Raw genomic sequence first — 27698 nt, forward strand, 5'->3', positions numbered from 1 at the left:
TGAAATGAAGTTGAGCAGATAAAACATGAAATATCTCAGGTTCATCCTGTCTGCAATCAATTAAAAGGCAAAGTAAATGTGAGGAACACTGCATTTTTTATTTTATTTGCATTTTCCATACTGTCCCAACTTTTTCTGATTTGGGGTTGTATTAAAATCATGAATAACAAAAACTAGCAAACATTAAAATTTAAATAAAAATTAAATCAATTATTGTGTAGTATAGTAGTAATAGTATTAAGATGGATTTCTGAGCAGCAATTTCATTTTTGTCACCCAGGTTCTACTGTAATTGCGCAGCCGCTTGACAAGCTTAGTGTTTGTAGTATCCACCCTAAAAGAAAGAGTGATCACCAAGGAGAATGGAAAGCAATCAAGCAGACCTTTTCTGACACCTTGTCTGACGAAGTAAGTTAAATTATGAACCAAATAAAGCACCAAATACACATGTATACCTTAAACCACTATTTCCCCTAAGGTATTTCAGCTTGGTCAAGTAGCATTCTTTCCTCAGTGAAACATTGATGAAAAACAGCAAGAAAAGTCACAGATTATAAATCAGCAGTACAAAACCCAAGTCCTGAGGGAGCAGATAGGCCACATGGAGCAAACCACAGTCCTCATGAAATCTAATCTGTTGCTTGGGCTGCATTCACATGATACACAGCAAAACTGTTGTACTGGCTGTGATATTGTTTCCTATAAAGTAATGTGGGTGCAGTTTACCTTGTCGCTGTGCTAGCTTAAGGGCGCATTTACATGAGAAACGTGTAGCACTTCGTTCACCGCAAGCGTCGGTGCAAACTGCTGCTTTGCTCAGTGCTCGAATATGAGACGAATCTGCATTTGTGTGAAATATCCGTCAAATAAAAAAAAAAGCGTCCACATATATCTGTGTTTAGGAGGATTTTCCTCACTGTTTCACTTTTAAGCTTGTTTTATAGCTCAGGGTGCTGAAAAAATAGCGAGAATCAGCTTTTCCGAGAGTCTAAGACGTTTGTCGTTTAAAAAAGCTTAACGTGGTTTAATGTACTAAAAGAACGACACAGGAACACAAAATTTCTACTGCTCATAAGTTCTCTCCACTAATGAAATTCCTTTGTTTTAGTACAATAAGTCACGTTAAGCTTTGTTTATGTAAAGCGTTGTTTGTACTGCCTGAGTCATTTGTACCTCATCATATCAATAAGTTTGTCTCATTGGAGGAGCTTTGAAAAGGTCAGCAGCAAACTGGGTCAAAGTTTAATCAAAATTGTGAGCCCAACGCGGCCAAAGTATGCGGTGCATGCCGCTTAGGGAACTGCAGCGGCAAGCTAAGCAGCACCGTCATACTCCATAGGATACAATGGCACAGTTTTTTGGCACAGGTTTTGCCGCTTCTCATGTGTATGTGCCCTAAGAATCATGCACAGCACACATATACTGCTTAGAATCTGATTAACCTTTGACCCAGTTTGCCACTTACCTTTTCGAAGTGCTGCCAGTAAGACATTGTCTGTATGACGTTGACAGAAGCGAAGTGCAGACATGGCGGTGAGAAACAGATTCTTACTGTTTCACAGATCCCTAAATCTAGCATGACATAGTGAGCAACTAGTGAGCTGTGAAATGTGGAGACTGGGTTTGTATTTCAGATAGCAAGGTTCTTCATCCTGGAATCGCTTGTCCTGACTTCTTGGCTCTTCAATATGATTTATTTGATATTCCATAAAGTTGCTTTATTTGTTGCTGGGCTTTTTTATCTTCTCACGTCTCCAAATGACGACGCTGCAGAGTTTCCTTGTATAAAACGAACAGCGCCTAACGTGAACAAAGCTTAACGTGACATTGTACTAAAATTGTGATGGACCGTTGTGCCACCCAAGTACACTTCTCATTCATTTAAGAAAAACCTAAAAAAGAAAAAGCTGAACAGTCACCTTATGCTGGGACAAAATGGTCAGATGTATCCCATTAACCAGCAAAAAGCAGATCAGTCAATGCTGTCCACACTCAAACCAACAACACCTTAGATGCTGTACACAGTCAAGCAAGCTTTACACCATCCTAAGCTTTGAGGCTGCGCACACAACAACTGCAGAAATCTTGGAGAGAAAAAACTTGCACCAGTGCAACTAACATGAGAATTTACATGAAACTCTATGGAAACTTTTGACTCATTTGCTCCTGTGCCTACCAGGATGTCCTGCAGAACGATGTCTCCATCAGTGACTTAATATTAGTTATGCCTGTTCATCCTATACAAGAGGTAACTGAATTTAGGATTGTGGAGCAATCGATCTGAGCAGCTGTTTTTTTTTATCTCAGATATAGAAGATCTGTATCTGTTGGAGACCTCATTCTGCAAGGCATTGCTTCATGCTTTGCTAAAGAAAACATATATTGACTCTCTTATTTTTGTATGTTTAGATTAGTTGTTTGGTGATATAAAAATTAAAAGCATTTGTTTTGTAGTAACAGTTTTATTAAATATTTAAATCAATATGAAATTAATATTATGAGATAAATAGTCTATGAAAAGAGACTACTTTCATGGCTATTTTGTGCTTTCATAGAAGTAAGTATATAAAAATTTGACATCTATGTATGAAATCAAACGCTGGCAGATTGACTAGGTTTGGTTTGGAATAGGAAAATGTGAAAATTTTTCACCAAACTATTTCTTTAAGCTTCCATTTTTAACTTGGCTTGACTTGTACTGTAGAATTTTACCTTAGAAGGTCATTCAGGTCTAAAACGGTGTTTGTACTATAAATTCTCCACTGAATTACAAGCAACCTCCTGACTACCTTTTACTAACATGTATTTATTGACTCGTGCTTTACTAGAGCCAGGTGCTTTACTGTCTAGAGAGGGCGACATAAATGCACTGTTTTTCCTTTCAAAGGAATGGTTGTCAGCGTGTTTTATTACCGATTGCTCGTTTACTATCACTGATTTTGTAAGATATGTAAGGATATTTTAAGAGCATAAATTTAACACACTTTTTGGCAATGTGTGACATTTCTCATATCAGCAGCGGAGTAATGCATTCCTGTGGGTTATGTTTGCTGGTGCATGTTTATACAGACCTAAAAAGATCAAACTGTAGAATCAGTTTTTTTATTAATACTCCTGGAAATAATTCTATCAGATCTGTGTTATTACACTTTTACAGGTCTTTTGGTTTCTCTCTGCAGGAGCTCCGAGTCCCCATTTCATTTGGTTCAGCTCAGCCAGGCAGCCCACCGGCTAGTTCTGTGGGTAATGGCCTGAGACAGAACTGCACTTTTACTCCCGCTCCCCAAATCCACAGCTTGGGAAAAGTGTCTCGGCTCGTGTGTAAAGAAAAAACACCCACGCCTTTTGAAAGAGAAGACCATCAGCAGTCTGACATCAGAGCTCAGATAGCAAAGATCGATAAGTTCCTTTCTTCTGAAGCGCTAATGCTGTCAAAAAGACGTAGGATAGACGAATTAGAGGTTTCAAAGCCTTAAACGTGTCAAATAATAACATAATACCATATCTGTCCTTATAGAGGTGTGTGAAAATACATATGGCTTTAAATAAAGCTGTGTCTAGGGGAGGGTGGGGGTTACTGATGTGGTGCCTAGCCATTGGGAGGTGCACCTTTTAGTGTTGTCTTATATATATATATATATATATATATATATATATATATATATATATATATATATATATACAGTGTATCACAAAAGTGAGTACACCCCTCACATTTCTGCAAATATTTTATTATATCTTTTCATGGGACAACACTATAGAACTAAAACTTGGATATAACTTAGAGTAGTCAGTGTACAACTTGTATAGCAGTGTAGATTTACTGTCTTCTGAAAATAACTCAACACACAGCCATTAATGTCTAAATAGCTGGCAACATAAGTGAGTACACCCCACAGTGAACATGCCCAAATTGTGCCCAAAGTGTCAATATTTTGTGTGACCACCATTATTATCCAGCACTGTCTTAACCCTCCTGGGCATGGAATTCACCAGAGCTGCACAGGTTGCTACTGGAATCCTCTTTCACTCCTCCATGATGACATCACGGAGCTGGTGGATGTTAGACACCTTGAACTCCTCCACCTTCCACTTGAGGATGCGCCACAGGTGCTCAATTGGGTTTAGTCCATCACCTTTACCTTCAGCTTCCTCAGCAAGGCAGTTGTCATCTTGGAGGTTGTGTTTGGGGTCGTTATCCTGTTGGAAAACTGCCATGAGGCCCAGTTTTCGAAGGGAGGGGATTATGCTCTGTTTCAGAATGTCACAGTACATGTTGGAATTCATGTTTCCCTCAATGAACTGCAGCTCCCCAGTGCCAGCAACACTCATGCAGCCCAAGACCATGATGCTACCACCACCATGCTTGACTGTAGGCAAGATACAGTTGTCTTGGTACTTCTCACCAGGGCGCCGCCACACATGCTGGACACCATCTGAGCCAAACAAGTTTATCTTGGTCTCGTCAGACCACAGGGCATTCCAGTAATCCATGTTCTTGGACTGCTTGTCTTCAGCAAACTGTTTGCGGGCTTTCTTGTGCGTCAGTTTCCTTCTGGGATGACGACCATGCAGACCGAGTTGATGCAGTGTGCGGCGTATGGTCTGAGCACTGACAGGCTGACCTCCCACGTCTTCAACCTCTGCAGCAATGCTGGCAGCACTCATGTGTCTATTTTTTAAAGCCAACCTCTGGATATGACGCCGAACACGTGGACTCAACTTCTTTGGTCGACCCTGGCGAAGCCTGTTCCGAGTGGAACCTGTCCTGGAAAACCGCTGTATGACCTTGGCCACCATGCTGTAGCTCAGTTTCAGGGTGTTAGCAATCTTCTTATAGCCCAGGCCATCTTTGTGGAGAGCAACAATTCTATTTCTCACATCCTCAGAGAGTTCTTTGCCATGAGGTGCCATGTTGAATATCCAGTGGCCAGTATGAGAGAATTGTTCCCAAAACACCAAATTTAACAGCCCTGCTCCCCATTTACACCTGGGACCTTGACACATGACACCAGGGAGGGACAACGACACATTTGGGCACAATTTGGACATGTTCACTGTGGGGTGTACTCACTTATGTTGCCAGCTATTTAGACATTAATGGCTGTGTGTTGAGTTATTTTCAGAAGACAGTAAATCTACACTGCTATACAAGCTGTACACTGACTACTCTAAGTTATATCCAAGTTTCATGTCTATAGTGTTGTCCCATGAAAAGATATTATGAAATATTTGCAGAAATGTAAGGGGTGTACTCACTTTTGTGATACACTGTATATATATATATAGATATATTAATACTCAGACACAAAGACAGTTGTACTATGGAAAGTTAAATGTAATTATTTTGCTTTACTGTTAAACATGGCACAGTGTTAAACGTTGCTTTATCCCAGTAGAGGACACGATGAGCTGCTTCACATAAAACATGCTAATTACAGTTATAAAGCCAATTAACACTAATTACTCCAGGGACGACATCTCCTTCCCTCTGAGGACGTTTAATTGGCTAAACACAACTCATTTGCATTGTATCACAAACTGCAGCGGACTATAACTTCAGTTAATTAAAATATCAAAGTAACAGGAATCAATTAGCACACGTTAACCCAAATTAGCAAATGCAGATGATTCACTCATTAAGTTTATGTTCCTACAAGGAGGTTGTTTAGACCATATGAACACATGTTATAGTGATACAGTTAATAAAATATGTGCTTAATGCCACTGCTGGTCAAGTATTAGTAGTTTATGTTGTAAAAGACTTAGCAGGTTATTTGAACTACCTTAACGTACCAAAACAAAAATGCTGAGAAAATGTCTTATTTTTATTGCAAAGTTTGAGTTGATTTTTTATTATTTTAAGGTTTGTGTTTTTTGCATATTTTTGTGAACTGAACTTGTTCCTTACATGTATTATTATATATATTTTTATTAGTTATATATAATTATATGAATATATAATTCTTTGTTCATCTTATAAATAAACAGAACTTTAAAGTGCACAATAAAATCATTTTGCTCAGGTAAATAAAACTATACCGCAGAAAGAAAATGTGCACCTCATGAAGATGAGGACAAAATCGCTCTCAGGTCTGGCTTAATACACTTACTCATTATTAATATGTCAAAATGTTAATGTCCTCATAAAGAAATCTGATGTGTTCTGAGTGGCTTTGCCAGCAGTGCTGACCCTTATCCTTAAAGGGAGTAAGCAATAAGGAAAGCGAAATTTTAATACACATCTGGAATATGAAGTGGCGGCCCTTTGAAACAGTCAATTACACTTGAGCGCGGGAGGAACCCTGGTGTTAATTACTAGTCGGTTTTATATAGAGTGTAAATAAAGAGCCTGCTGACATTCACATTCCATCACTGTGTCCTGACTGCCACAGCAAATTAGCCTGGCCTCTATGGGCTTCACTGGACCCTGAGCATTTATTTAACACTAGAATAACACTTGACACAAACAAGGGAGGGAGCAGAGGGCGCCATGAGCCAGCTTAGCAGAAATGCCGATTAGGTTGTTGTCAAGAATTTAAAGCAATCCTTATTCCTTAGATTTCACCTAAAATTTAATAAATGAGATCTGGGTTAAAATCTTAGCGTTGCGATCAGCCGGCCGGTCCTCTACACAGACATGATTGGCTGTGTCACACTGTGCCCAATGTGAGAACCCTCTGTGACCCTTTTTGGACTTCTTGCTCTATATTGCACCTAGGTGTAAGTAAGAGGATGGTGGGTGATGCTCTGCAGTGGATTGGATGGACGATAGACCCACCACAACCCTGATTACGATAAAGTGTTTATTATAGTTTAATTAATACATTATTGAAATATTGTACAATAAATGGCAAACAAAAAAATATGTATATATTTTTAAATATTTAGGGGCCCCAGTGTTGCTCAAAACAGCTTTTTAACAGATAAGAACACTAAAACAATCAGCAGGATAAATCAAACTTTTTTTAAATGAAGGAGGACACACTGGTGTTGTGAATCACCTCCGCTCTGGCCTTCTCATCTTACCTCTTACTGTGAGCCTAGAAGATAATTCCTGCCTGCCCACTACTGTCAAAGGTCACCATAGTTTAAAGTTCACCATCCACATCATTTATTTGCCCCTAAATTAGCCCCAAATCTGCAGTCTTGACTATATCCTTCTTTTTCCTTCACTCACAATTTATCTATAGTGCTCTGCATCCTTGCTTAAATCCTTCCAGTACAAAAGGTGAACATGAGAGCAATACTCAGTGGACAATGCTTTGGACTGAATGATGCTTTTCAAAGACCACCATGGGAGCACCATACGTTTCGAATTCTGCAGAGGTTAGGAGCGATCACGTGAGTACATGGTACTCCCCAATACGTCTATATATCTGTAAGTGACGCTGAGCTCTCCATAAAGGATGAATCGTTTTAGCTGTTAGGGAAAAGGAGACCTATAAGCCCTGTCTTAACCTGCATGCTGTCCCGCATTAGCTGCGTCCCAGCTGAAGTGTTGGTCCATAAGTCTCGCACAGTGGGACGTCCCAGTTGGATGATGGAAAGCTCTTGTGCACTCCAGGGGATCTCGTAAAACTGCCATGCCCCTGATTTCCACTCTGAGCCCAGCCTCCACCCTCGGCGCACTCTCCACTCTCAGCTTGCACTAAATCACCATCAGAGAATGACATGTTGAGATCCATTAAGCAACAAATGTATCTAGTTACTAACTTTTACTGGGTCAGTGAAATGACTGTGGTCTTGCAGTAATGCACCAAGGGGTTCGGAATCAGTGTCAGCTAATGAAGAGTAGCGTGCCTGCTCAATTAAAGGTATTGAATATGAATAATAATTATTTTAATAATAATTTGTAATAATTATAATCATAAAGTAATACTTATAAAATGTAGTTCTAAACTGTTTATATCATAGAGGTAGAATAACTTTATCATAGAGGTAGAATAACTGTTTATATCAGAGGTAGAATGTTAGAAATACACATCTGACCAAATTTTTGTGAAACCCTGACAATGCGCTTATTGGACATCCCATTTCAGAACCATGAACATACACCAATTAGGCATAACATTATGACCTTCCTAATATGGTGTTGGTCCTCCTTTTGCTGGCAAAACAGCCCTGACCCGTCGAGGCCTGGACTCCACTAGACCCCTGAGGGTGTGCTGTGGTATTATTAACTTCTTCAGCAATTTGAGCTACAGTAGCTTGTCTGTTGGATCGGACCACACAGGCCAGCTTTCGCTCCCAGCTTTTCTTCCTTGGACCACTTTTGATAGATACTGACCACTGCAGACCAGAAATATCCCACAGGAGCTGCAGTTTTGGAGATGCTCTGACCCAGTCGTTTAGCCATCACAATTTGGTCCTTGTCAAACTCGCTCAAATCCTCATGCTTGCCCATTTTTCCTGCTTCTAACATCAACTTTGAGGATAAAATGTTCACATGCTGCCTAATATATCCCACCCACTAACAGGTGCCGTGATGAAGAGAGTGTTATTCATTTTACTTGTCAGTGGTCATAATGTTATGCCTAGTCAGTGTATTTGTGAAGTTAAAAGCATATAACTTATTTTAAATCATTGATTTTATACATCTGTTAGGTATGTGTGTATATGTTACTCAGTGTGTTTTCATGTTTAAAACCAATCAACAGCTTAACTTTATTTTTTCAGTTAATTTATCCTGATCAGGTTTATGAATGAGTCAGGAGCCTACCCTAAACAACTTGGCGCAAACTGGAAATACATCGCACATGGAGGATGTATCCCGCCAGTCCAATCACTGCTTCTATACAGTGACATCAGCAGAACGTGCCAGATTCCTCACAGACAGGTTTCAGTAGTGAGGACTCTGGGTCTCAGAATCCTGGAGTTGTGAGGTACCTACACTACCTGCTGCACATCCATGCCAGTCGTAGGGTTCCTCCATGCATGTAACCGCTCTGCATAGGAGTTCTAAACAATACCTCATAGTTGGATTTGAGTCTGATTCTGGGTACCATGATACAATTTTATAACCCTTTGATCTAATTTCTGATTTTGATGTTCTTCCTCAAATACTTTGATTTGAGACATCAGTAAAAGCCATTGTTTGTACACAATACTGAGGGAGTATAAAAGAGTGAATAGTCTAAAGTATTTTTGTCACTATTAGTCTGGAAACAGCAAATGATACACATCCCCACACAAACAGCATTATGAATTAGCTCAGCTTAGTTTAACCAGCTAACCAGTGGACAAAACTTGTTCACAATATCATTTTGTTTTTAATACTCTTCTGTGGTGGTGAGGAGACCACAAAATCCAATCATAGGTGTAGGTTGAAAGAAACATTACTACACAGCATTTTTAATTAGTGCTTAAATTTTTACTATTGAAATTTTTTTGTGGACGGCGGGTTTGGCAGTTGCTTCTACCAGAGGATTATCTTACATTACTTCTTAGGAATGTGAAGGGAGAATCAAGAGGCATCTAAGAATCTGTTTTATTTATACTTTTTTATATCAATGGTATAAAAAATATTGGGTTGTTGTTTATTAGGATTTTAACGTCATGTTTTACACTTTGGTTTGGTAGTTACTCATTACACAAGATTTATCAGTTCACAAGTTTAATATCAAACACAGTCATGGACAATTTAGTGTCTCCAATTCACCTCACTTGCATGTCTTTGGACTGTGCGAGGAAACCAGAGCTCCCGTAGGAAACCCATGCGGAAACGGGGAGAACATGCAAACTCCACACAGAAAGGACCCAGACTGCCTGTAAAATCGTACTGAAATCTGTTATTAAACCATTTTAGAATTCAAACTCAGTTGGAATCATTCATCATTTTAGAGCAAATAAATAAATAAAAATGATATTTTTTTTTTAAATATGATGTAAAAAGATACAGATATTTGAAAAAACAATAATTACATAAAATATTTACAAGTAAAATATTAAAATATATAAAATGTAATGATCAATGGGAGCACATCAATGAGGACATAAATATAATAATTATAACATAAATTTAGAATTGTTTTTTCTGATTTTTAATACGTAATAGATAGAACAGCAGAGACACTTAAGTATACCAGAGGTTTAATGGAATAAAATTTGTGCTCCACATACAGATCAGTTCATTTGCATCATCTGTTCAGATTAGTGTAAAATAAAGAGCACATTAAAATGGTAATAAGAGAAAAGAAAAATGTATTTCACCTTTTTTTTGCAGCTCTTATTATCAGCTGAATTTTCCTGTTTAACCTAAATGCTTTTGAAGAGCTTTGTCAGCTTTTATTTGTGACTGAAAGCTGCTGTTGTTTTTATTAACATTTTTTTCATTCTTAAGCAGTGTGTGTGGGTGTGTGTGTTAGTCGGAGGGAATTAGATGGAAGCCGTTACACAAGACCAGGCCCCAATGACATGCACCATTAATCTCACCCAGTAACCCCTGACTGCTTCTCACTCATGAAGAGAACTCATCATAATTGTTTTACATCTGATCTCTCTTCTTTACTTCCATCTTTATCCTTTAGAGTTTTTGGGAAACACATTTTTGTTTTGGCTCCAAAATAACGGGTTTTTATAGGCGGTCTATGGGAACACGTCCCTCACAAGATGTATGTAAACCATTTCTGTAATCCTGCAGACTGTGATTTAGTGGAAGAGCAACAAAAACTTACTTCATTATCTGACTGTCAGTAATGGTGTTAATTTTCATGCTTGTTGCATTTTCTCATGCCATCTCACTTTCCGCAACTAAACACCATTAAAAAATGATCCGGGAAAGCCCACGTCTGAGCAAGTCTTCGGTATGCCAGAGGGCAAGGGTGCAGTTTTTTAGGATTCAGGGCTTTTTTGGGGGACACTTCTTTAAGGGTTCATCAAAGAGGCTCGGCTGCCACCAAGCAGGTGCTTTTCATCAGGTTTTCAAAGTGACCACAAACTCATTATATTAAAACTCCTTCTTGCTTCGTTGGTTCTTTCATACCTCATTGAGTTGTGGTCCGTCCATTACGGCTTTGTTTGTTCTTGCTTTTACAAGAGCTGAATTTTCATGAAGTAGTTTCTGTAATCTACTTCCTGCTGTTATGGTCTTTTTTTCTCCGAATCCATACTTCTTCTGAGCTATACCAAGTTTTGTTGTCATAGTTGCTCGATAACTGTGTGTGAGGAATTTCTTTAGATTTGAACTGGGAAACGGCGATGTGTATGTATCCCTTACTGCTAGATTAACGGCCAGCAGTGCACCCTTTAATGACCTGTCAGATTAGGAGAAAAATGAGGTCACAGGTCATCAGATTAAAATCAGTTCCATTCCTGACTTCGTGGTGCCAGTGTCTAATTTTTTCCCATCTCTTAGGCAATAGCAAAAAGATTGAGGTTTTCAACTGGCTTTATTTATTTTTTGATTCAAATCAAGTTTTGATGACAATTTACAACTTCCTGTTTAACTCAAGATAAAGCTTTTGCATTGTTGTTATAAGGACTTTCGCATCTTGTGTGTATTCTGATTATGTAGTATTATGCCACAAAGTGTCTTAAAACATGCAGTAAGCAAATTGATCAGGACACAAATAGATTTAGAGAAACTCATTTGTGTCGCAAAATAATCAGTTACAGTTACGTCATTAATTATCAGACGAGGAATGTGCCAGCCTTTTCATCTTAATCTAGAAACCAAGTCGGGCCAAGGCACAGCAGGAATTCACATGATTTAGCTGCCTTTGACTTAATCAGTCTTAGGTGCATTACAATGGCAGTGCACATTGATGGATCACTTTCTAGTCACTGAGGGGTGTTTATATAGTGAGCTTTCACTGACTGTCTCACCACGCTCACCAACCGAAAGAAAACCATAGTTATGATTTAAGAGCCAGGAGGTTTTTGTTTAAAGCAGGCACCAATCTCATGGTTATTTTATAGCTCATATGACAAATATCTTCTGAGGAGGTTATTAACACATAATTACATGTAATTAGGTTAACAGGTTGATTCATTACAAACTATTTTACACATTATCAACAAATTAAGCTTTTTGTGACTTAAGAAATGTGCCACGTAATCTTTAGGTCTTTAAAAGTCTGAAATTGCTTAAAATTCTAATTCTAATTCAAATGAGCCTGTTCAAGTCCCACCATGGCCTGGTTGCCACTGTTGGGCCCCCGGAAAAAACCTTGAACCCTCAGTTTTGTGCAACCTGTGACCATGTTGAGGAAGCAGCAGCCACTTCAACTGTGCCACCCTAGTTTTATGTTCATCTGTCTTTTTATGTGACTATATATATTTTGATGAAATTCGACATCTGGTACTGGATTTAACTGGGTTACATGAACGACGCGTGGTGGTGGGGGGGGGGGGGGGGGGGGTGTTTTATATTTGCTTCCATACATCTATACATTGGATACTTTGCTTACTGCTTATCTACAGAATAGACTTTCATTATAAGCGTAATTGAATGGGTTTTAATGAGAGCTGGTGTTTTTGACCTACAACAATTCACTATTTTAATTGCTGTAGAACAAATAAACACAATTTTATGTATGGATTAAACCATTGTTTTAACTTAATAAATCCACCCAGTTAAGGATACATTTTATGCAGTATTTCCCTCAATTCAGGTAGTCACCAAAGGCATTCAACAGTTTGTTTGGGCTGTTTAAGCTTTTATTACTTTTTTTTGGTTTAAGGCAGCTTGTAAATAATAGCTGTTTTTATTTTCTGACCACACAGAATCTACAACTGAACCTGACTGTTTAATCAATATAACTCCCTCTTAAAGTAATTGATTACTTGTATCATATGTAGCTCCTGCCTGACCACAATAAACTTGCACAATAAACTTGTGTCACTGAAACAAAGATAGTAATGCATACTACCCATGAGACAATGCCCTCTATGTTGTTTTTACAAAGTTGAAGTAGAAAAAAGTCATAGCAGTCTTGCGTCTTAGCAGTCTTAGCAGTCGTGATAGTTCAGTGATTACGGAAACTACTTTTTCTTTAATCAAAAATAAATCATAAATTTCTTCAATAGTGGCTTTTGTAAAGGGTCTGGCATGCACAGAGGAAGATTACCTCTAACCACATTTCCTAATCTAGTGACAATAGTTTGCACATTCCTGTACAGACCTCCTTAGTCTATTTCTATTGTAATGCCCAATTTACAGGGTGCCCTATCTATTTGGGCGCAGAATGGTCACCAGCTGTTTTCAATTGATATTAAAAATAAGAAATTGACAGGCCGTGCCATAAAGTTGCTTATTGGTACTTTTGACCCAGCAAATGCCATATTTTAGAACGTTCACAATACACCTACAAAGAAAATCAAAACAAGTGTATGTAAACTTTTGACCTCATGTTTAATACCCAGCTTAATACCATATGGTATTAACATTTAGTTTGAGCAGTCTGATTTTTATATTATTTATTTTATTTGCCTATTCTAGAACTATAATATATATAATGGTCAGGTTAGTGTTTGGTACTGTGGCATCAAATTGTTTTTAGTTACCAAACAACTAAAATTTGCTGAAACTGATGTTGTCCATAGTACCTTCTTTCCAGTTGTTGATAGAGGTTTTTAAGTACTGTATAATGATTTCTTCCAGTCCTGTCTTCCCTGTGGAAAGCCCCTAGTGAGCTGACCAGCTGGTGAACCCAGACACAGCCAGAGACATCTCTTTTCAAGTAACTACACTCTTGTTAGTTTTGTTGCCAAATGATCTGGCAAGACAGGCCTTTATAAACTTTCCGGCACTAAAACGTCACTAATAATGCCGAGCTTTAAAGGTGGTGTCAAGTGTTAAGAACACACTGATGACGTGGAAGGACAGAATGTCTTTTTGAGTACAACCGGGACCACAGTGATATGCCATAGCATACAATAACAGCTTCTAACACACTCACCTGACATTGTGGTCACTGTTATGAAATCAATAACATCACGTGAATGGAACGGTCTCATGTCGAATAACATGACCTCCTGTCCCTGGTGCTGCCGTTCTCAGTTTAAACACTGTAACCTTCTTTGCCTTTTTATCAAAGCAAACTGTCCTGCATTTATTATTTCCAGATTTTGATCACGCCATGGTGTTCAGGTCTGACATGTAGCTCAGCCGTGGAGTTCAGCTCTCAGAATCTGGCAGGAGATAAGCACTTTGTGGTGATTTACAGGCCTGGTATTCGATTCCTACTAAACCGATGCTGTACCGTTCGAGCACAGAGATACTATCTTTGAAGAAATGTCCTGACCAAACATAATTTCTGCTTTCTGCTGGAGCCTGGCCAGGCTCTCGAGAGTTTTTCCTCCTCATAAACTTAAGTGGAGACTGAAAAATTTCATCTCTCAAGATTGATAGTGTGTGCTTAGGATGTAGAAGTCTCAGTTTTTATTATATGAGGGCTCTATTTCTCTAAGTGTTCCATTGTGTGCTATTTGTAGAACAAAGTGTATGAAGATTTCACTGTGTGCTCACAGTCCAAAACTATCACAGTGCATTAAATACATCAGTATATATAGGAGATTATGTATAGAAGTCATAGATAATAGTGCCGACATTCGCTGGTAAATGGTGCCAGATGAGACGGTGCTTCACTGAGTCTGAGAGATGACTTATCAGGTGTCCTTGTGCTTTTTAATTAAGCTAAATGTAAGATATTTTTATTTTCCCACACATATTCAAGGCTTTTGCACTATGTGCATACCACAAGGCATTAATGAACTCTTCTGCAGCTGGTGGTACCACTCTGATACCCTTATGCCCTCTCTCCGAAAGACTTAGTGTTTAGGTAATGCTGGACGGCAGCCCACATCCTCTCAAACGCCTGAATTTCTCTCCATTCAGACGTTTGAAGGAGAGCCAGTGTTTTAAATACTTTACTGAATCTCAGACAAGTCCTGGGCTTTGCCTTATCTATTATTCTTCACAAATCTTCTACCACCTGCACATGTTATTTTAAGGGCATCTTGCTGCCTGGAGCAACAAAGCAAGGCCAAGTCTTAGTCAAAGAAGAGGCTGATAAGTTAAACTTAGAGTAGTACAAGAAAACCACTACTGAGAATTTGTCAGAGTTTATGTAAATAATGTTGATTTACAATAAATACGAATTTAGTGATTTATGCTGGCACATTAAAAAAATCATAATCAATTAGTTCTAATGCATTCACATTATAACACTACTGATATTTAAAGATTTTTTGGTATTCAAAACATTTTAAAGCATCAGTACATAACTTTATATAATAAACAACATATACTAAATCTTTTGTGTAATACAGTGCTGTAAAAAAAGTGTTTGCTCATCTTAAGCTTAAGGTCATGAACTTACAGGTGGACATTCTCTTTTAGGATTTTCTGATAGAGACATAAAGCATCTTATGTTTGCTTGAGTTATTAGTTATCAGCTTATTTTTATGTTTTATCACCGCTTTTTTTTTATCTAGCTTCCCCAGAATCACCAGGCACAATGCAGTAAAACACCCTTGACAGGCTGCCAAACCATCTCAGGGCATTGGCCACCCCAGACATAGCCAATTATGTATGTATGCAACTGGCTAATAGTACTGCTGGGGATTCAAACCCTGGATCCCAGCAATAATAGGCTAGTATAAAATACCACTGTGCCACCCAGGCTCCTGGGTTAATTTTTTCTAATATTAAAAGTATGTGATAAATATAAAAAAAAATTGAGGCTTTTGGAAGGGCAAAGGTTATTCAGACTTTTTCAGACTTTTCCAAATTATTCAGACTTTTTGAATAATATTATTCACAGCACAGTATGTCTAATACGGTTACAAAGAAAATGATATGATTTTTTTTTTGTTTTTGAGACAGTTGATGATTTCAGATTTGAAGTCCTTTACAACAAACACATTGGACTGTTTATTGAAGGTGTTGGGTTTAAATCGTGTTAAATAAATGTTGCTGAGTTCTTGGAAAGGGGCCACGTCTGTGTAGATGCATCGACGTCTCTAAAATAAGCTAAGACATGGCTTTAAAATAATTTCCTTCCTGTACAAACTGTAAGTGTCTGATTGACTTTTGAATTGAATTGTAAATAAGTTATTGTTAATAAATTAAATTATGTTTTACAGGCCTCCTCTCAGCGGCACGGTGGCTCAGTGGGTTGCACTGTCGCCTCACAGCAAGAAGGTCCTGGGTTCGATCCCCAGGTGGGGCAGTCCGGTCCTTTCTGTGCGGAGTTTGCATGTTCTCCCTGTGTCTGCGTGGGTTTCCTCCCACAGTCCAAAAACATGCAGTCAGGTTGATTGGAGACACTGAATTGCCCTATAGGTGAATGGGTGTGTATGTATGTGTGTCTGCCCTGTGATGGACTGGCGCCCTGTCCAGGGTGTTACTGTGTGCCTTGTGGCTATTGAAAATCTGGGATAGGCTCCAGCACCCTCCCCCGCGACCCTAATTGGATAAGTGGTTAGGAAAGTGAGTGAGTGAAGCCTCCTCTCCCAATGACACTGCTCTTTTAAATGAACTTTTGACTAACTAAATGAGCACAAATTTCCAAAGAAACAAACCAAAATCGTCTGAAAACCTTTTCCAAATGGGGAGAGGCTGGTAAAGCCACAAAGATAACTCCAACTTCATATTAAGGGCCATGGTTTTGTAATGAGATGTTAGACAAACTTATGGCCAGGTGTTCATGTAGTCATGGCTATATAGTGTACACAATCATGTATTGTGAATGTAATCACACACTAAACCTGTGTTGGATAATAACCTAGCAAAAATGTAGTAGGAATATTGTAAAAGAGTTATGTATTCCTCAACATCTTCAAATCTTGAGTCAACACAAATGGGAATTACTGGAATATTCAAGATATGTTTGTCAACACTGAACTGCACACTAAGCAATCATCTACTTGTGTAGGAGGCCTTGTAGCTAACATTTGGAGTAAAGGGAAATTTTGTAAATTAGTCATAAACCCTCAATAAATCTATCAAAATGCATAACAAGATAGAGTCAGGGTTGGTCAGTGGTTTGGAGTTAGTTTAGATCCAGATCATCTTTAACGTGTGTTGTTAGTGTTACTGTAAAGAGTTGACTAAGTTTAACATAATTCTATTAAAAGAATGAAGTTGTCTAGATCAACAGTTTCGTGTTTGTGTTACGGTAAAGAGGCTAAAGGAATTTGTCCCACAGTATCTTTTTCAAGGCCAGTCCTCTGACTTTCTTGCTCTCTGTGGCAGCGACTCTATCAGTCTCCTGATTCCCTGAAGACTGACACGATGCTCCTCCGGACACCTGTGCCATGTTTTTGGTAGTGTATGTATGTGTGTGGGTGGGTGACGACTGGGCCAGCCGTGAATGGTGAACCCTGAGTATCAGCAGATAAACTAGTGATGGGATTAGCAGAGCATCATGTGATTCAGTTGTTTAACAAAAATGCTCTTCTTTTTCTCCTGTACTATCAGAGACCCCAGTTTATCTAGTCTGTCCATTGTCAGAGCTTTGAAGTGCATTGAAATAGACAGTTAACATAAACCAGTAGGCACTGATTAGGATTTTTCAACATACTGGATGAATGTTGAATGTGGATGAAGAGTATGTATGTGCACAGAAGAACAGAGTGTGTGTTTGTGTGTATTGGTGTGGGTGTGTGTGTGTGTGAGCTCATCTGAGAACATGAACAGTGAGACATTGTTTTGAAGCAGACAACAGACATTTCACACTGAGTGATTTTACACTGACCGCATTTCGCTGAAGCTGCTACTGATAAGACAGTGATATGATGATGATTCATTTTACTGCATATCTGGAGCACACACAACTTTTTCTCTGTTTTTGTGAAGTACATTTACTGTAATTATTAAAACTATTGGTAAAATGGGTTAAAAAAGGTTAATTAGCTTAATCTTACACTGACAGTAGCTTCTCTTTAGCTTATCCAAACGATTTTAAGGTACCGGGGTACCTAGGCAGAAGCTTAATTATGTGGTGATTAAACCATGTTTTGTTCCAATTTGACCTAAGACCCAAGTTCACTACAAAGTACATATATATATATATACACACTGATCAGCCATAACATTAAAACCACCTCCTTGTTTCTACACTCACTGTCCATTTTATCAGCTCCACTTACCATATAGAAGCACTTTGTAGTTTTAGCCTGCTTTCACCCTGTTCTTCAGTGGTCAGGACCCCCACATGACCACCACAGAGCAAATATTATTTGGGTGATGGATCATTCTCAGCACTGCAGTGACACTGACATGGTGATGGTGTGTTAGTGTGTGTTGTGCTGGTATGAGTGGATCAGAAACAGCAGCGCTGCTGGAGTTTTTTAATAAAGTGTCCACTCACTGTCCACTCTATTAGACACTCCTACCTAGTTGGTCCACCTTGTAGATGTAAGGTCAGAGACGATCGCTCATCCATTGCTGCTGTTTTGAGTTGGTCATCTTCTAGACCTTCATCAGTGGTCACAGGATGCTGCCCCTGGGGCATTGTTGGCTGGATATTTTTGGTTGGTGGACTATTCTCAGTCCAGCAGGGACAGTGAGGTGTTTAAAACTCCATCAGCATTGCCGTGTCTTATCCACTCATACCAGCACAACACACACTAACACATCACCACCATGTCGGTGTCACTGCAGTGCTGAGAATGATCCAACACCTAAATAATACCTGCTCTGTAGTGGTCCTGACCTCTGAAGAACAGCATGAAAGGGGGTTAACCAAGCATGCAGAGAAACAGATGGACTACAGTCAGTAATTGTAGAACTACAAAGTGCTTCTATATGGTAAGTGGAGCTGATAAAATGGACAATGTGTGTAGAAACAAGGTTTTGATTTTAATGTTCTGGATGATCAGTGTATATCTTTGCTTGTGTTTGTGGTTAGATGAATGCTTGTTTCCTTAACTTCCTTTGTAAAAATAAAATATAAACAGCAATACATCTGAGTTACACTTTATTCATAATGCTAGAAATGGTGGCATGTTTTTGGTGTGCGATTAGACTAACCACAAATACTTTTTATGACCCAAATTTTTACCTATATTTACTACGGTTAGCAAAACATCACAAACTGTATTATCCCCGTTGTCTATTTCAATGTTGTTCATTTAATTTGGATTTTATCAGTTTTCTAATGTTTAAAATAAATCACTGCTTCAATTAAAAGCTCTCAGCCTGCACCGCCACATACACAGTTAAACTGTTCTGTCCTGTTGTCAAGGGTGAACAATAACATTTTTCACTTCCCTTAAACGCTCTCTTCGGACTTCCAAGAAAGATCCATCTCGCCAGCGGAAGTCGTCTAGGGGCTATCAATAAGCCCAGTGCACAAATGACGTTGGCCGTGATTCCACCTTGATGTCGGTGGCCTTTGATGCAATCGTGGGGTTTAGAATAACAAAATATTTTCAGGGTCAGCTGGACCGCTGTGTTTTCCTTGCGCCTGGGGAGCTTTTGGCTTAAAGTCAGCTACGGCTTTATTTTAAGAAAATTTGTTGTTTGTTAAGTGGAAAAATGCATCTGAATGGCCAGGGGAGTCATTCGTTTTCTGTGCCGTTGTTTTTTAAATGCAGCAATAGACATCTACAGAATGCCTTCCTACTCCTGGGAAAATCTAGGGGAACCTATGGTTCGTTTAAAGAGCAGGAAAAGTGAGCTGTGTGTCTCTACAAATGTTTAGGAACTTCAGCAGCAAACGGAAGATGGGGTGAGGTTCTATGCTTACTCATACTCAACCTTTTTTTTTTTTCAAGAAAATGTTTTTTCAAGAAAATGTTGCGTTAAACGTGTGTAGTTAAATGATCACATTCTTCCTCCCTTTGACCGAAATGTCATGCACTTCTGCTCCCACTCATTCCTAATGAGACTCATTCATTTTAGTAGTTTTAACACCCATATATTGGTGCCTGTACTAACCCAGCTAAGCACAAAGGCATTAATACGATGTTTAGATTTCATTTAGCTAAGCATTGGGTACAATTATCCAAATGGTTACAAAAAAGAAGCCACTAGGAGGATTTACTACTAAATATGGCTTAAATTTACTTATGCTTTTTTTTATTTTTTTTATGCATTTTCTCCCCATTTCCCTCCCAATTTAGCGCACTCAATTTTGTCTTCCGCTGCTGAGGGATACCAGATTGCATCAGAGGAGAGCACGTCACTGTACACGCCTCTTTCGACACATGCACAGCCCTCCTCTTCTCGCCCCTGCATTCTGCACAGGCGTCTCTTCTGCCAATCAGGGTCCTTACACAGACCCACCCACACACACATAGTCTGGCCCCCAACCTGCAGATACGGAGGCACTGCCAGTTATGCCCGCTAGATGGTGCCCAGCCGACCAGTGGCAACACCGAGTTTCGAACTGAGGAGTTCAGAAACTCGGTGCTGGTGTGCAAGCGGAATATGCTTTTTATAATTAAAGTACTGTAATGTACATTCCACACTGTAAAGTAGAGTGTATCATGTACAGTTGCAATATTCAATCCCTGAAAGAAAATAAGGATTTAAAACTGGTTTCCTCTCGCAATTCTATGCAGTTAGGCCAATGGGAGCTATTAAAAAAATCTCGTGTAAGTGTGTCTGCCCTGTGGTGGACTGGTGACCTGTCTGGGATGTTTTCGCCCAATGAATCGGACCCACTGCAACCCTGAACAGGATAAAGTGGTGGTAAAACAGACAATGGATGAAGGTTTTAAAACAATCCACAATAAGCAGGTGAATTCACTTTTATTCGGTTATGTTTAAGCTGTTACATTAGCTTAGCAATATATGAAGCCACATGAAGACTGTTCACACTTTGTGGTCATATAAAATTACAATTAAAAAAGAGGGTTTAACATTTGTTATCATTAAGTAGAAGATTCCACATAAATTCCACATTATTTTTTTGACATGACGTTCTCTGTATAAACTGCAAAAGTACAACAAAGTTTCTGCATTCTTAACCACTTAAAAAGCCTTTTCATGGATACTGCTTTTGTACCAAATCATGATTTTATTCTTCTGTTGTCATCACCTGTTTGAAATCATATTATTTACTTTTATGTCATTACTAGTTCTAAATTGCCCCCGTCTCAACTTTTTTGGATCGTGTTGCAGGCCTGAAATGCAGGAATAGTTGTACAGTGGACCCTTGACTTACGAATTTAATTGGTTCCAAAGGGTTGTTCTTAAGTCGTTAAGTTCGTTAGTTAAACCTATTTTTTCCATAAGAAATAATGTAAATAGAATTAATCTGTGCCAGACCTCACAACCTCCCCTTACCTAACCTGTCTAATGTCTTAGTCTTTTTTAAATACAAATATATTTACCCTTAAATCTTAAATTATAGAATAGACATTCCTGTAATATACAATAATAAACAACAATACACAGTAGTACTGTACAGTTCATAAAAAACACACACCACATTTCAGTACAGTACATGTGCTGTACAATACACCATAATAAATTGTATCTACCAGAAACAACAATAACTCATATTTCTCTATTATTTCCTTCTTTATTTCAATAGTTTTGTATTTTGTAGGTGTAATTGCATGAAAGAAAGAATGCTTTACGATTTCCTTCTTCTCTCTCACTCACTGTCCCCTCTGTCTGATACACAGTGACAGCTACTGGCAGGAGTAATAATACAACAACAAATGTAATAGATTTGTTCATTTTCTCACCACTGCGCTTTCTCTGCACCTTCTTTGGGGCCATTTTAATATCAAATTTTACAAAATATAAAGAAAACACTGAAAAAAAACACCGACCGCTGTCCGAATGTTTGCTCACTGTATATATATATATATATATATATATATATATATATACTGTGTATATATATATAGAGAGAGAGAGAGACGGTCGGAATCAACTTGTTCGTGACGTCACGTGTTTCGCGAATTTCAGTTCGTTATTCGAAATTTTATCATACGTTAAGTTGAAAAAGATCGTTCACAACCCGAAATGTTCGAATGGTAAACCGTTAATAACTCAAGGGTCTACTGTATATTAAAAAATATAATGAAGTCCACCAGACGAAACATGAAATATCTTGGGTTTATACTGTCTGCAATGCAATAAAAGTCAAACTTATGTGACAAACACTTTTTTTTCTTTTCCATTAACATCCCAACTTTTTATGCTTTGGGGTTGTACAATACCTTCAGCCTATGTAGTAAGCATATATTAAAATGATTTGGCTTGGCTACCCACTTATGCAAGTGATATCTTTATTAAGGCACAGAGTTTAGATGCAGGGATAATTATATAACACATTTTTAACATCAGTTCACAGGGCTAACATCCACCATAGCTGTTTTGAAATTCACTGTTCATCATGGCTTATGGATGAAGCCTTACGCTCAGGCCTTTTACTCAGTTTGATAGCATGAAAAAGATCTTTGACGGAGTTACTTCTGCTGACATAACAGGATTCTTTCCCTTCTCCTCGCACTCTTTTCCTGAGTTGAAGAGTTGAGTCCCAGGTCAGAAGCTTTCAGCAGGAGCGCAGACTAGAATTCCAGATGGTGAAGTACAAGCAGATCTCAGCTCATCAATTTAACAAGCCAGGTTGTCGCTGTTTATCCATGTTCTGCTTCTAGACCAATGCTTCCGGCGGCGGCGCTGGACAAATTGAGATATTTTTTGGCTAACAGGGAACATAATGGCCACTGGCTGCAGTGCCAAACTGATCTGTTTTTATGGTTTATGGTTTCTTTAAATCAAGTATGCTAATCCGTTTAGCCTGATGTAATCACGATTACCAATTTTACGTTGCATGCACCGTTTTAAGAATAACAAATGAAGAGAAAGTAATTGCCACATATTTAAGTTAGAAGATGGGAAAAAATTATGCTATGAAAGAGGTTACATAGTCATTTCTAATCCAGTCCAACAGTGTTTGTATGTATGCTAACTGTTGCTATGAGAGCAAAATGCCTGGCAAGACTAGAAGCGCTGAAGATAACCTTTAAAGTTATCATACATCAAAAGAGAAGAAACTTTCAAGGACTCCGGAGGCTCCTGTGATTAAACTCAAAAACTTCAGCTTGTTTTGTGGTCAGAAGCTTTATTACACAGAAATGTTGAATGCATTTTATTGCAGTTTTTAGTTCCTTGCAGATTTAACTAACATTTCAATGTGCTATAAAAATCTATAAAATATTCTCTTTGCATTTTTATACAGTTAATCATCTTAGAAAAAAGTAATTTTGTTAAGTAAACCTTACTAAGCTACATAATACTTTAAAATATACACTATATGGACAAAAGTATTGGGACAATCCTTCTAATTATTAAATTCATGTGTTTAAACCACAAGAATTCCAAAGTGTCTTAAATCAATTATTTGAAGGAAATTATATGCTTAGGGAAGGCCCTTTCCTGTTCTAGCATGACTGTGTTATGTGCACAAAGCAAGCACTTTTGACGTCTTGTTTACAATTCACAAACTAGACATTTCTTTTTGTTTCTAAGTTGTTTTTCTAATTAACTTAATTGTAAATTACTTAATGTGCATAATATTTGCCAGGTAGCTAGGCAGCTACACTAAATCCTAATATAACCCTTTATTCATCAGCTCACTGTTTGTAATTTACAATTAAGTAAGTTAAAAAAATAACAAATTTAACTTAGATACAAAAATAAACTTATAGTTTGTGAATTGTAAACAAGACGTCAAAAGTGGTTGCTATGTGCACAGGGCACAGTCATGCTAGAACAGAAAAGGGCCTTCCCTAAGCATTTAATTTTTATTAAATAATAGATTCAAGAAACTTCCAAAGACTCTTTTTTTACTGAAGACATTTTTATTTCACATAGTGATTGTTAAATTAGAATTATCAAAGATATTTTCTCACATCACAAACTGACCTTATATAAAAACTTTCTACAGCAGTATTAAGTATTGATAAAATATTAAAATAATCACATTGTACACATTTATTTAACATTTTTATGCAAACTTCTAGACTAGTCAAAATGTGACAATTGGTTTGGTTTATTCCTTTGAAAATTCAGAGTTAAAAATATAAATATTCAAAAAATTTGAGTCCATGTTGGACATGCTGTTATTACATCAGAACATTTTGGACATTTCTAATTTGTCATTCAGTCATGATTTCTTAATGATGGTAAAGGGTAATGTTTTTTCTGTTGTTTACTGGCATATTTTATTCTTCTGTAAATAAATGCTGTATAAATAAGCCGGTGTAAATTATGCTACTGTAATGTTCCCACAGAAGTGTTGCTCAGACAAACTCGACCAGATCAAATGAAAAACTCCCTGATGCTGCTTCACATCTCAAAATTCCCAGTGCGAAATTAGTATGTTCAGAGTTGGCTTAACACCTGGAGTATTTATTTAACTACCAGTGCTCACATACAGTGTTAGATATAAGATATAATAGATTTATACAATCTAATATTTTATTAAACAAAAAAACATTAATTACCAATTCCTTGTTAGGTTTTATGAATAGTTCATTACCAAAAAACCATTCAATTTTTGTTTATTTATTTATTGCAAAAAGACAGTGTAGTGCTGTGTAATATTTTGCAACTGCACTATTAGTCCCTAAAACCATCTAAAAACTTGAAAAACGATGTCATTGTTTTTGCAACCATCAGAGGAATCAATAAACTCAGAAGATTTAATGTGGCAGAGCTGATTAGTAAATGGGAATGAAGTTCTAACCCTGGATGGGACAGACATCAGATGTCATGCGTTCAGTTTTTTTTGGCGTTTTGCCTCATACTTGGCTTTAAGATTTCTTTTCTCAAAGTTCGGACATCACACTGTTATATTGTGTCATTTTCAACCGTGTCTGTTTTCTATTTAAATAAACTAGCACCATATAGTTTTGTTGTGATGCCTGTTATTAGTTGAATATGTTTTTTTTATTTAATATAGAGGCTTCCACAGATTTGTGAAGAAAATACAAGTGCTAGAAACGTTTCTTTTTCAGTGCCATAGAGGAACCACGTTTAGTTCCCTAAATAACGGTTTCATGGATGGCTCTTAAATTTTAATGCTGTCACAGCAAACTGATGAATTGTTTCTTATACAGTTTTATGATGAAGGTTCTTTCCAGGGTAAACTGATTAGTTTATTATAGGACAAAAAAGTATGGAGGAGGCACAAGGAAAAAACCGACCTCTCTGCTCTAGACTTTCAATAATGAATGCCTTAGCACTCCTATTGCCTCCATCACTACATCATAAGCTTATACATATATTTCATTGTTGTTCTGGGCCAGAATTTGGCTTTTTTCGAGTGATTCTAAATGTAATTTAAGCTGTGAACATGTAAATTACACTAGCTGTAAATGGCTTGCTTGTCACGTCATCTCAAACAAATAAGGTCAAATGCACGTCATAAACCTGTCATACAAGCGATCGTTCTGTCATACAAGAAATCGTAAAGGTGCTAGTTCAAGACCCGCCACTGACAGGCTGTTGGGTCCCTAAGCAAGTACCTTTAACCTTCAGTTGCTTAAATTGCACACGGTCACAATTGTTAGTCGCTCTGGATAAAATTTTCTGTTCATTGCAGTAAATGTAAGAGATCAAATGTCTTCATAAAATATTTCTAACAGCTGATGTCAGGTATTATAACGATGTTGCAAAGCATGTCGGGTTATAATACCAACAGTTAGGATCACTAACTTACATCATTAACTTATCATTAACTTAGTGTTACAATCACTGCTCTTTTATTTGTGACTTATTAAAAGAATAATAAATAAATAAAAATCTTTTACAATCCATTTTGCACGTTCTGAAAAATTCATTCATAATGACGATAATAGCATTATTTTTATTGTTGTTATAATAATAATAATAATAATAACAATAATACTAATAATAATTATTGTTATTATTATATACTAGATTGGTGTATAAAATTTAAATGCATCAGATATAGTTTCTAGTGCCTCATGGACGTTTTAGTGTCTGCGGTAATTTTAGAGGAATTTTAGAGATTTTGTGCTGCACCACTTTAGACTTTTTATTACCAGTGCTGCCTGTTTAAAATATAAGAAAAATATATGGACCACCTGCTGCTTCTAGTGTTAATAGGCTTTTTCTTACAGTACTTTGATTTATTTATCCAGTAACTGTCGGTATAAGTAAATTTTAATATTCAAGAGGTCATTTATAAATGCAGGTGATCATTCATGTGTGGTAAAGCTGTTGGAGGCGGTCGGACCGAGGTCTGTTTTATTACACTGTATACAGAGGGGTGAATTAACCAATTCAAAAATAATTTCTTTATTATACATAAAGGAAACTCAACTCCCAAGAACCTTAGTGTCACAGTGCATGGCCTTTGTTTAGGATTCTTCCTCATCATCCAGTTTCCATCTGTTTTCCTTCTCTATTATTGTTAAAAATAAATAAAATACATAACATTACGTTTGGTAAAGTTGTTAAAAGGAGCAGAAAAAATCGGTTTAATTATTCTGTACACAGATGGATATATTAACTATTAACTATTAAACTATTAAAGTTTTTTTCCAGTCTCGGCTGCGCACACGCACTTGGATCAGACCGCGGTTGGATCAGCACTGTGCGTTTATTTATAGCAATGATGCCAAGGTCGTTTTGACAGCAGTGATATTGACTAACAAAAGAAAAAAAATGCTTAAAAATGCTTGTTGCGTATTTATATCAACATAAATTGCGCACAATTACTGGATAGTTTATTATTATTATTGTTGTTGTTGTTGTTATTATTATTATTATTGTCTCGTGTGTGATCAGTAGCCCACTGTTTTATTTACCTTTTCCCGAAATTAATAACAAATAAATAAAAAACGGACAATTTTATTGTTTCAAAAATTAAAAACGAACATCGTGCGTCTGGTAAGAATTAGGGCTGTACTTCAATTTGTTAGGATGTATAATGAGCGAAATACACACAATATGACAAATACAGTTGTTATAAATATTTTATTATTATTATTTTTTATGTCCCGTATTTATGTTATTTATTTTAATTTGATATTTTAAGAGTAGGATGATCATGATAACGCCGCAGTGTATTTGTTTATTAAATTACAGGCAATGGAAGCATGAACTATTTTAACTTTATCTAATAACAACAGAGGTGGAAAAATAGAATAAAATCCTGAATTTTCAGTCTCTTTAAATAAAAAAAATACATTAATGGCCTGACATCCACAGCTTCAATACGCCATGAGCGCCATGAGAACATCGTTGTATAATGTTGGTATTTAGACTAATTTACTCAGTGATCTTATGAAAACACTTAATGTATAACCATAAAAGCAAATCAACTTTTCAAAAAGGTTGTGAATATATATGACACACACACACACACACACACACACACACACACATATATATATATATATATATATATATATGTGTGTGTGTGTGTGTGTGTGTGTGTGTGTGTGTGTGTGTGTGTGTGTCATATATATTCACAATATATATATATATATATATATATATATATATAATTATACATTATTTCCCATGTACACATATTCAGACAGTGCGCTTATTGAGGGTCCCTGTGTGGTAAGGAGTGAGGATGGTAAAGTAAATGAATAAAGTGCTCCACTAATCCATCCCCAGATCTGGCTCCTCCTCCTGCCTAATCCAGTCCTTTCTATTTGAACCTCCTGGCCTCCAAACCAAACAGACACACCACTAAAGGAGCTACACCTCTGTTCCTCCTCCTTCTCCTCCTTTCTCCATTCAG

At 37.4% G+C, this 27698-nt stretch overlaps 1 protein-coding gene across 9 annotated transcripts in view; it reads left to right on the plus strand.

Moving 5' to 3' along the window:
- The window catches only part of LOC134319121 (myosin-3-like), a 53902-nt gene extending 33487 nt beyond the window's left edge, over nucleotides 1–20415 (plus strand). For 5 of the 9 annotated variants that reach the window (XM_063000125.1, XM_063000127.1, XM_063000128.1 and 2 more), the window contains 2 exons: nucleotides 281–408; nucleotides 3180–3576. In XM_063000125.1, the coding sequence (XP_062856195.1) occupies nucleotides 281–408; nucleotides 3180–3476 (425 nt within the window). In that variant the 3' untranslated portion in view covers nucleotides 3477–3576. Of the gene's footprint in view, nucleotides 1–280; nucleotides 409–478; nucleotides 875–3157; nucleotides 3577–19545; nucleotides 19680–20073 lie in introns of those variants that run through there. The other 4 variants (XR_010013467.1, XM_063000129.1, XM_063000131.1 and 1 more) reach the window with 4 other exon arrangements.
- Nucleotides 20416–27698: the final 7283 nt, after the last annotated feature.

The sequence above is a fragment of the Trichomycterus rosablanca genome, chromosome 8 (genome assembly GCF_030014385.1).
Source record: "Trichomycterus rosablanca isolate fTriRos1 chromosome 8, fTriRos1.hap1, whole genome shotgun sequence".
Taxonomy (NCBI): domain Eukaryota; kingdom Metazoa; phylum Chordata; class Actinopteri; order Siluriformes; family Trichomycteridae; genus Trichomycterus; species Trichomycterus rosablanca.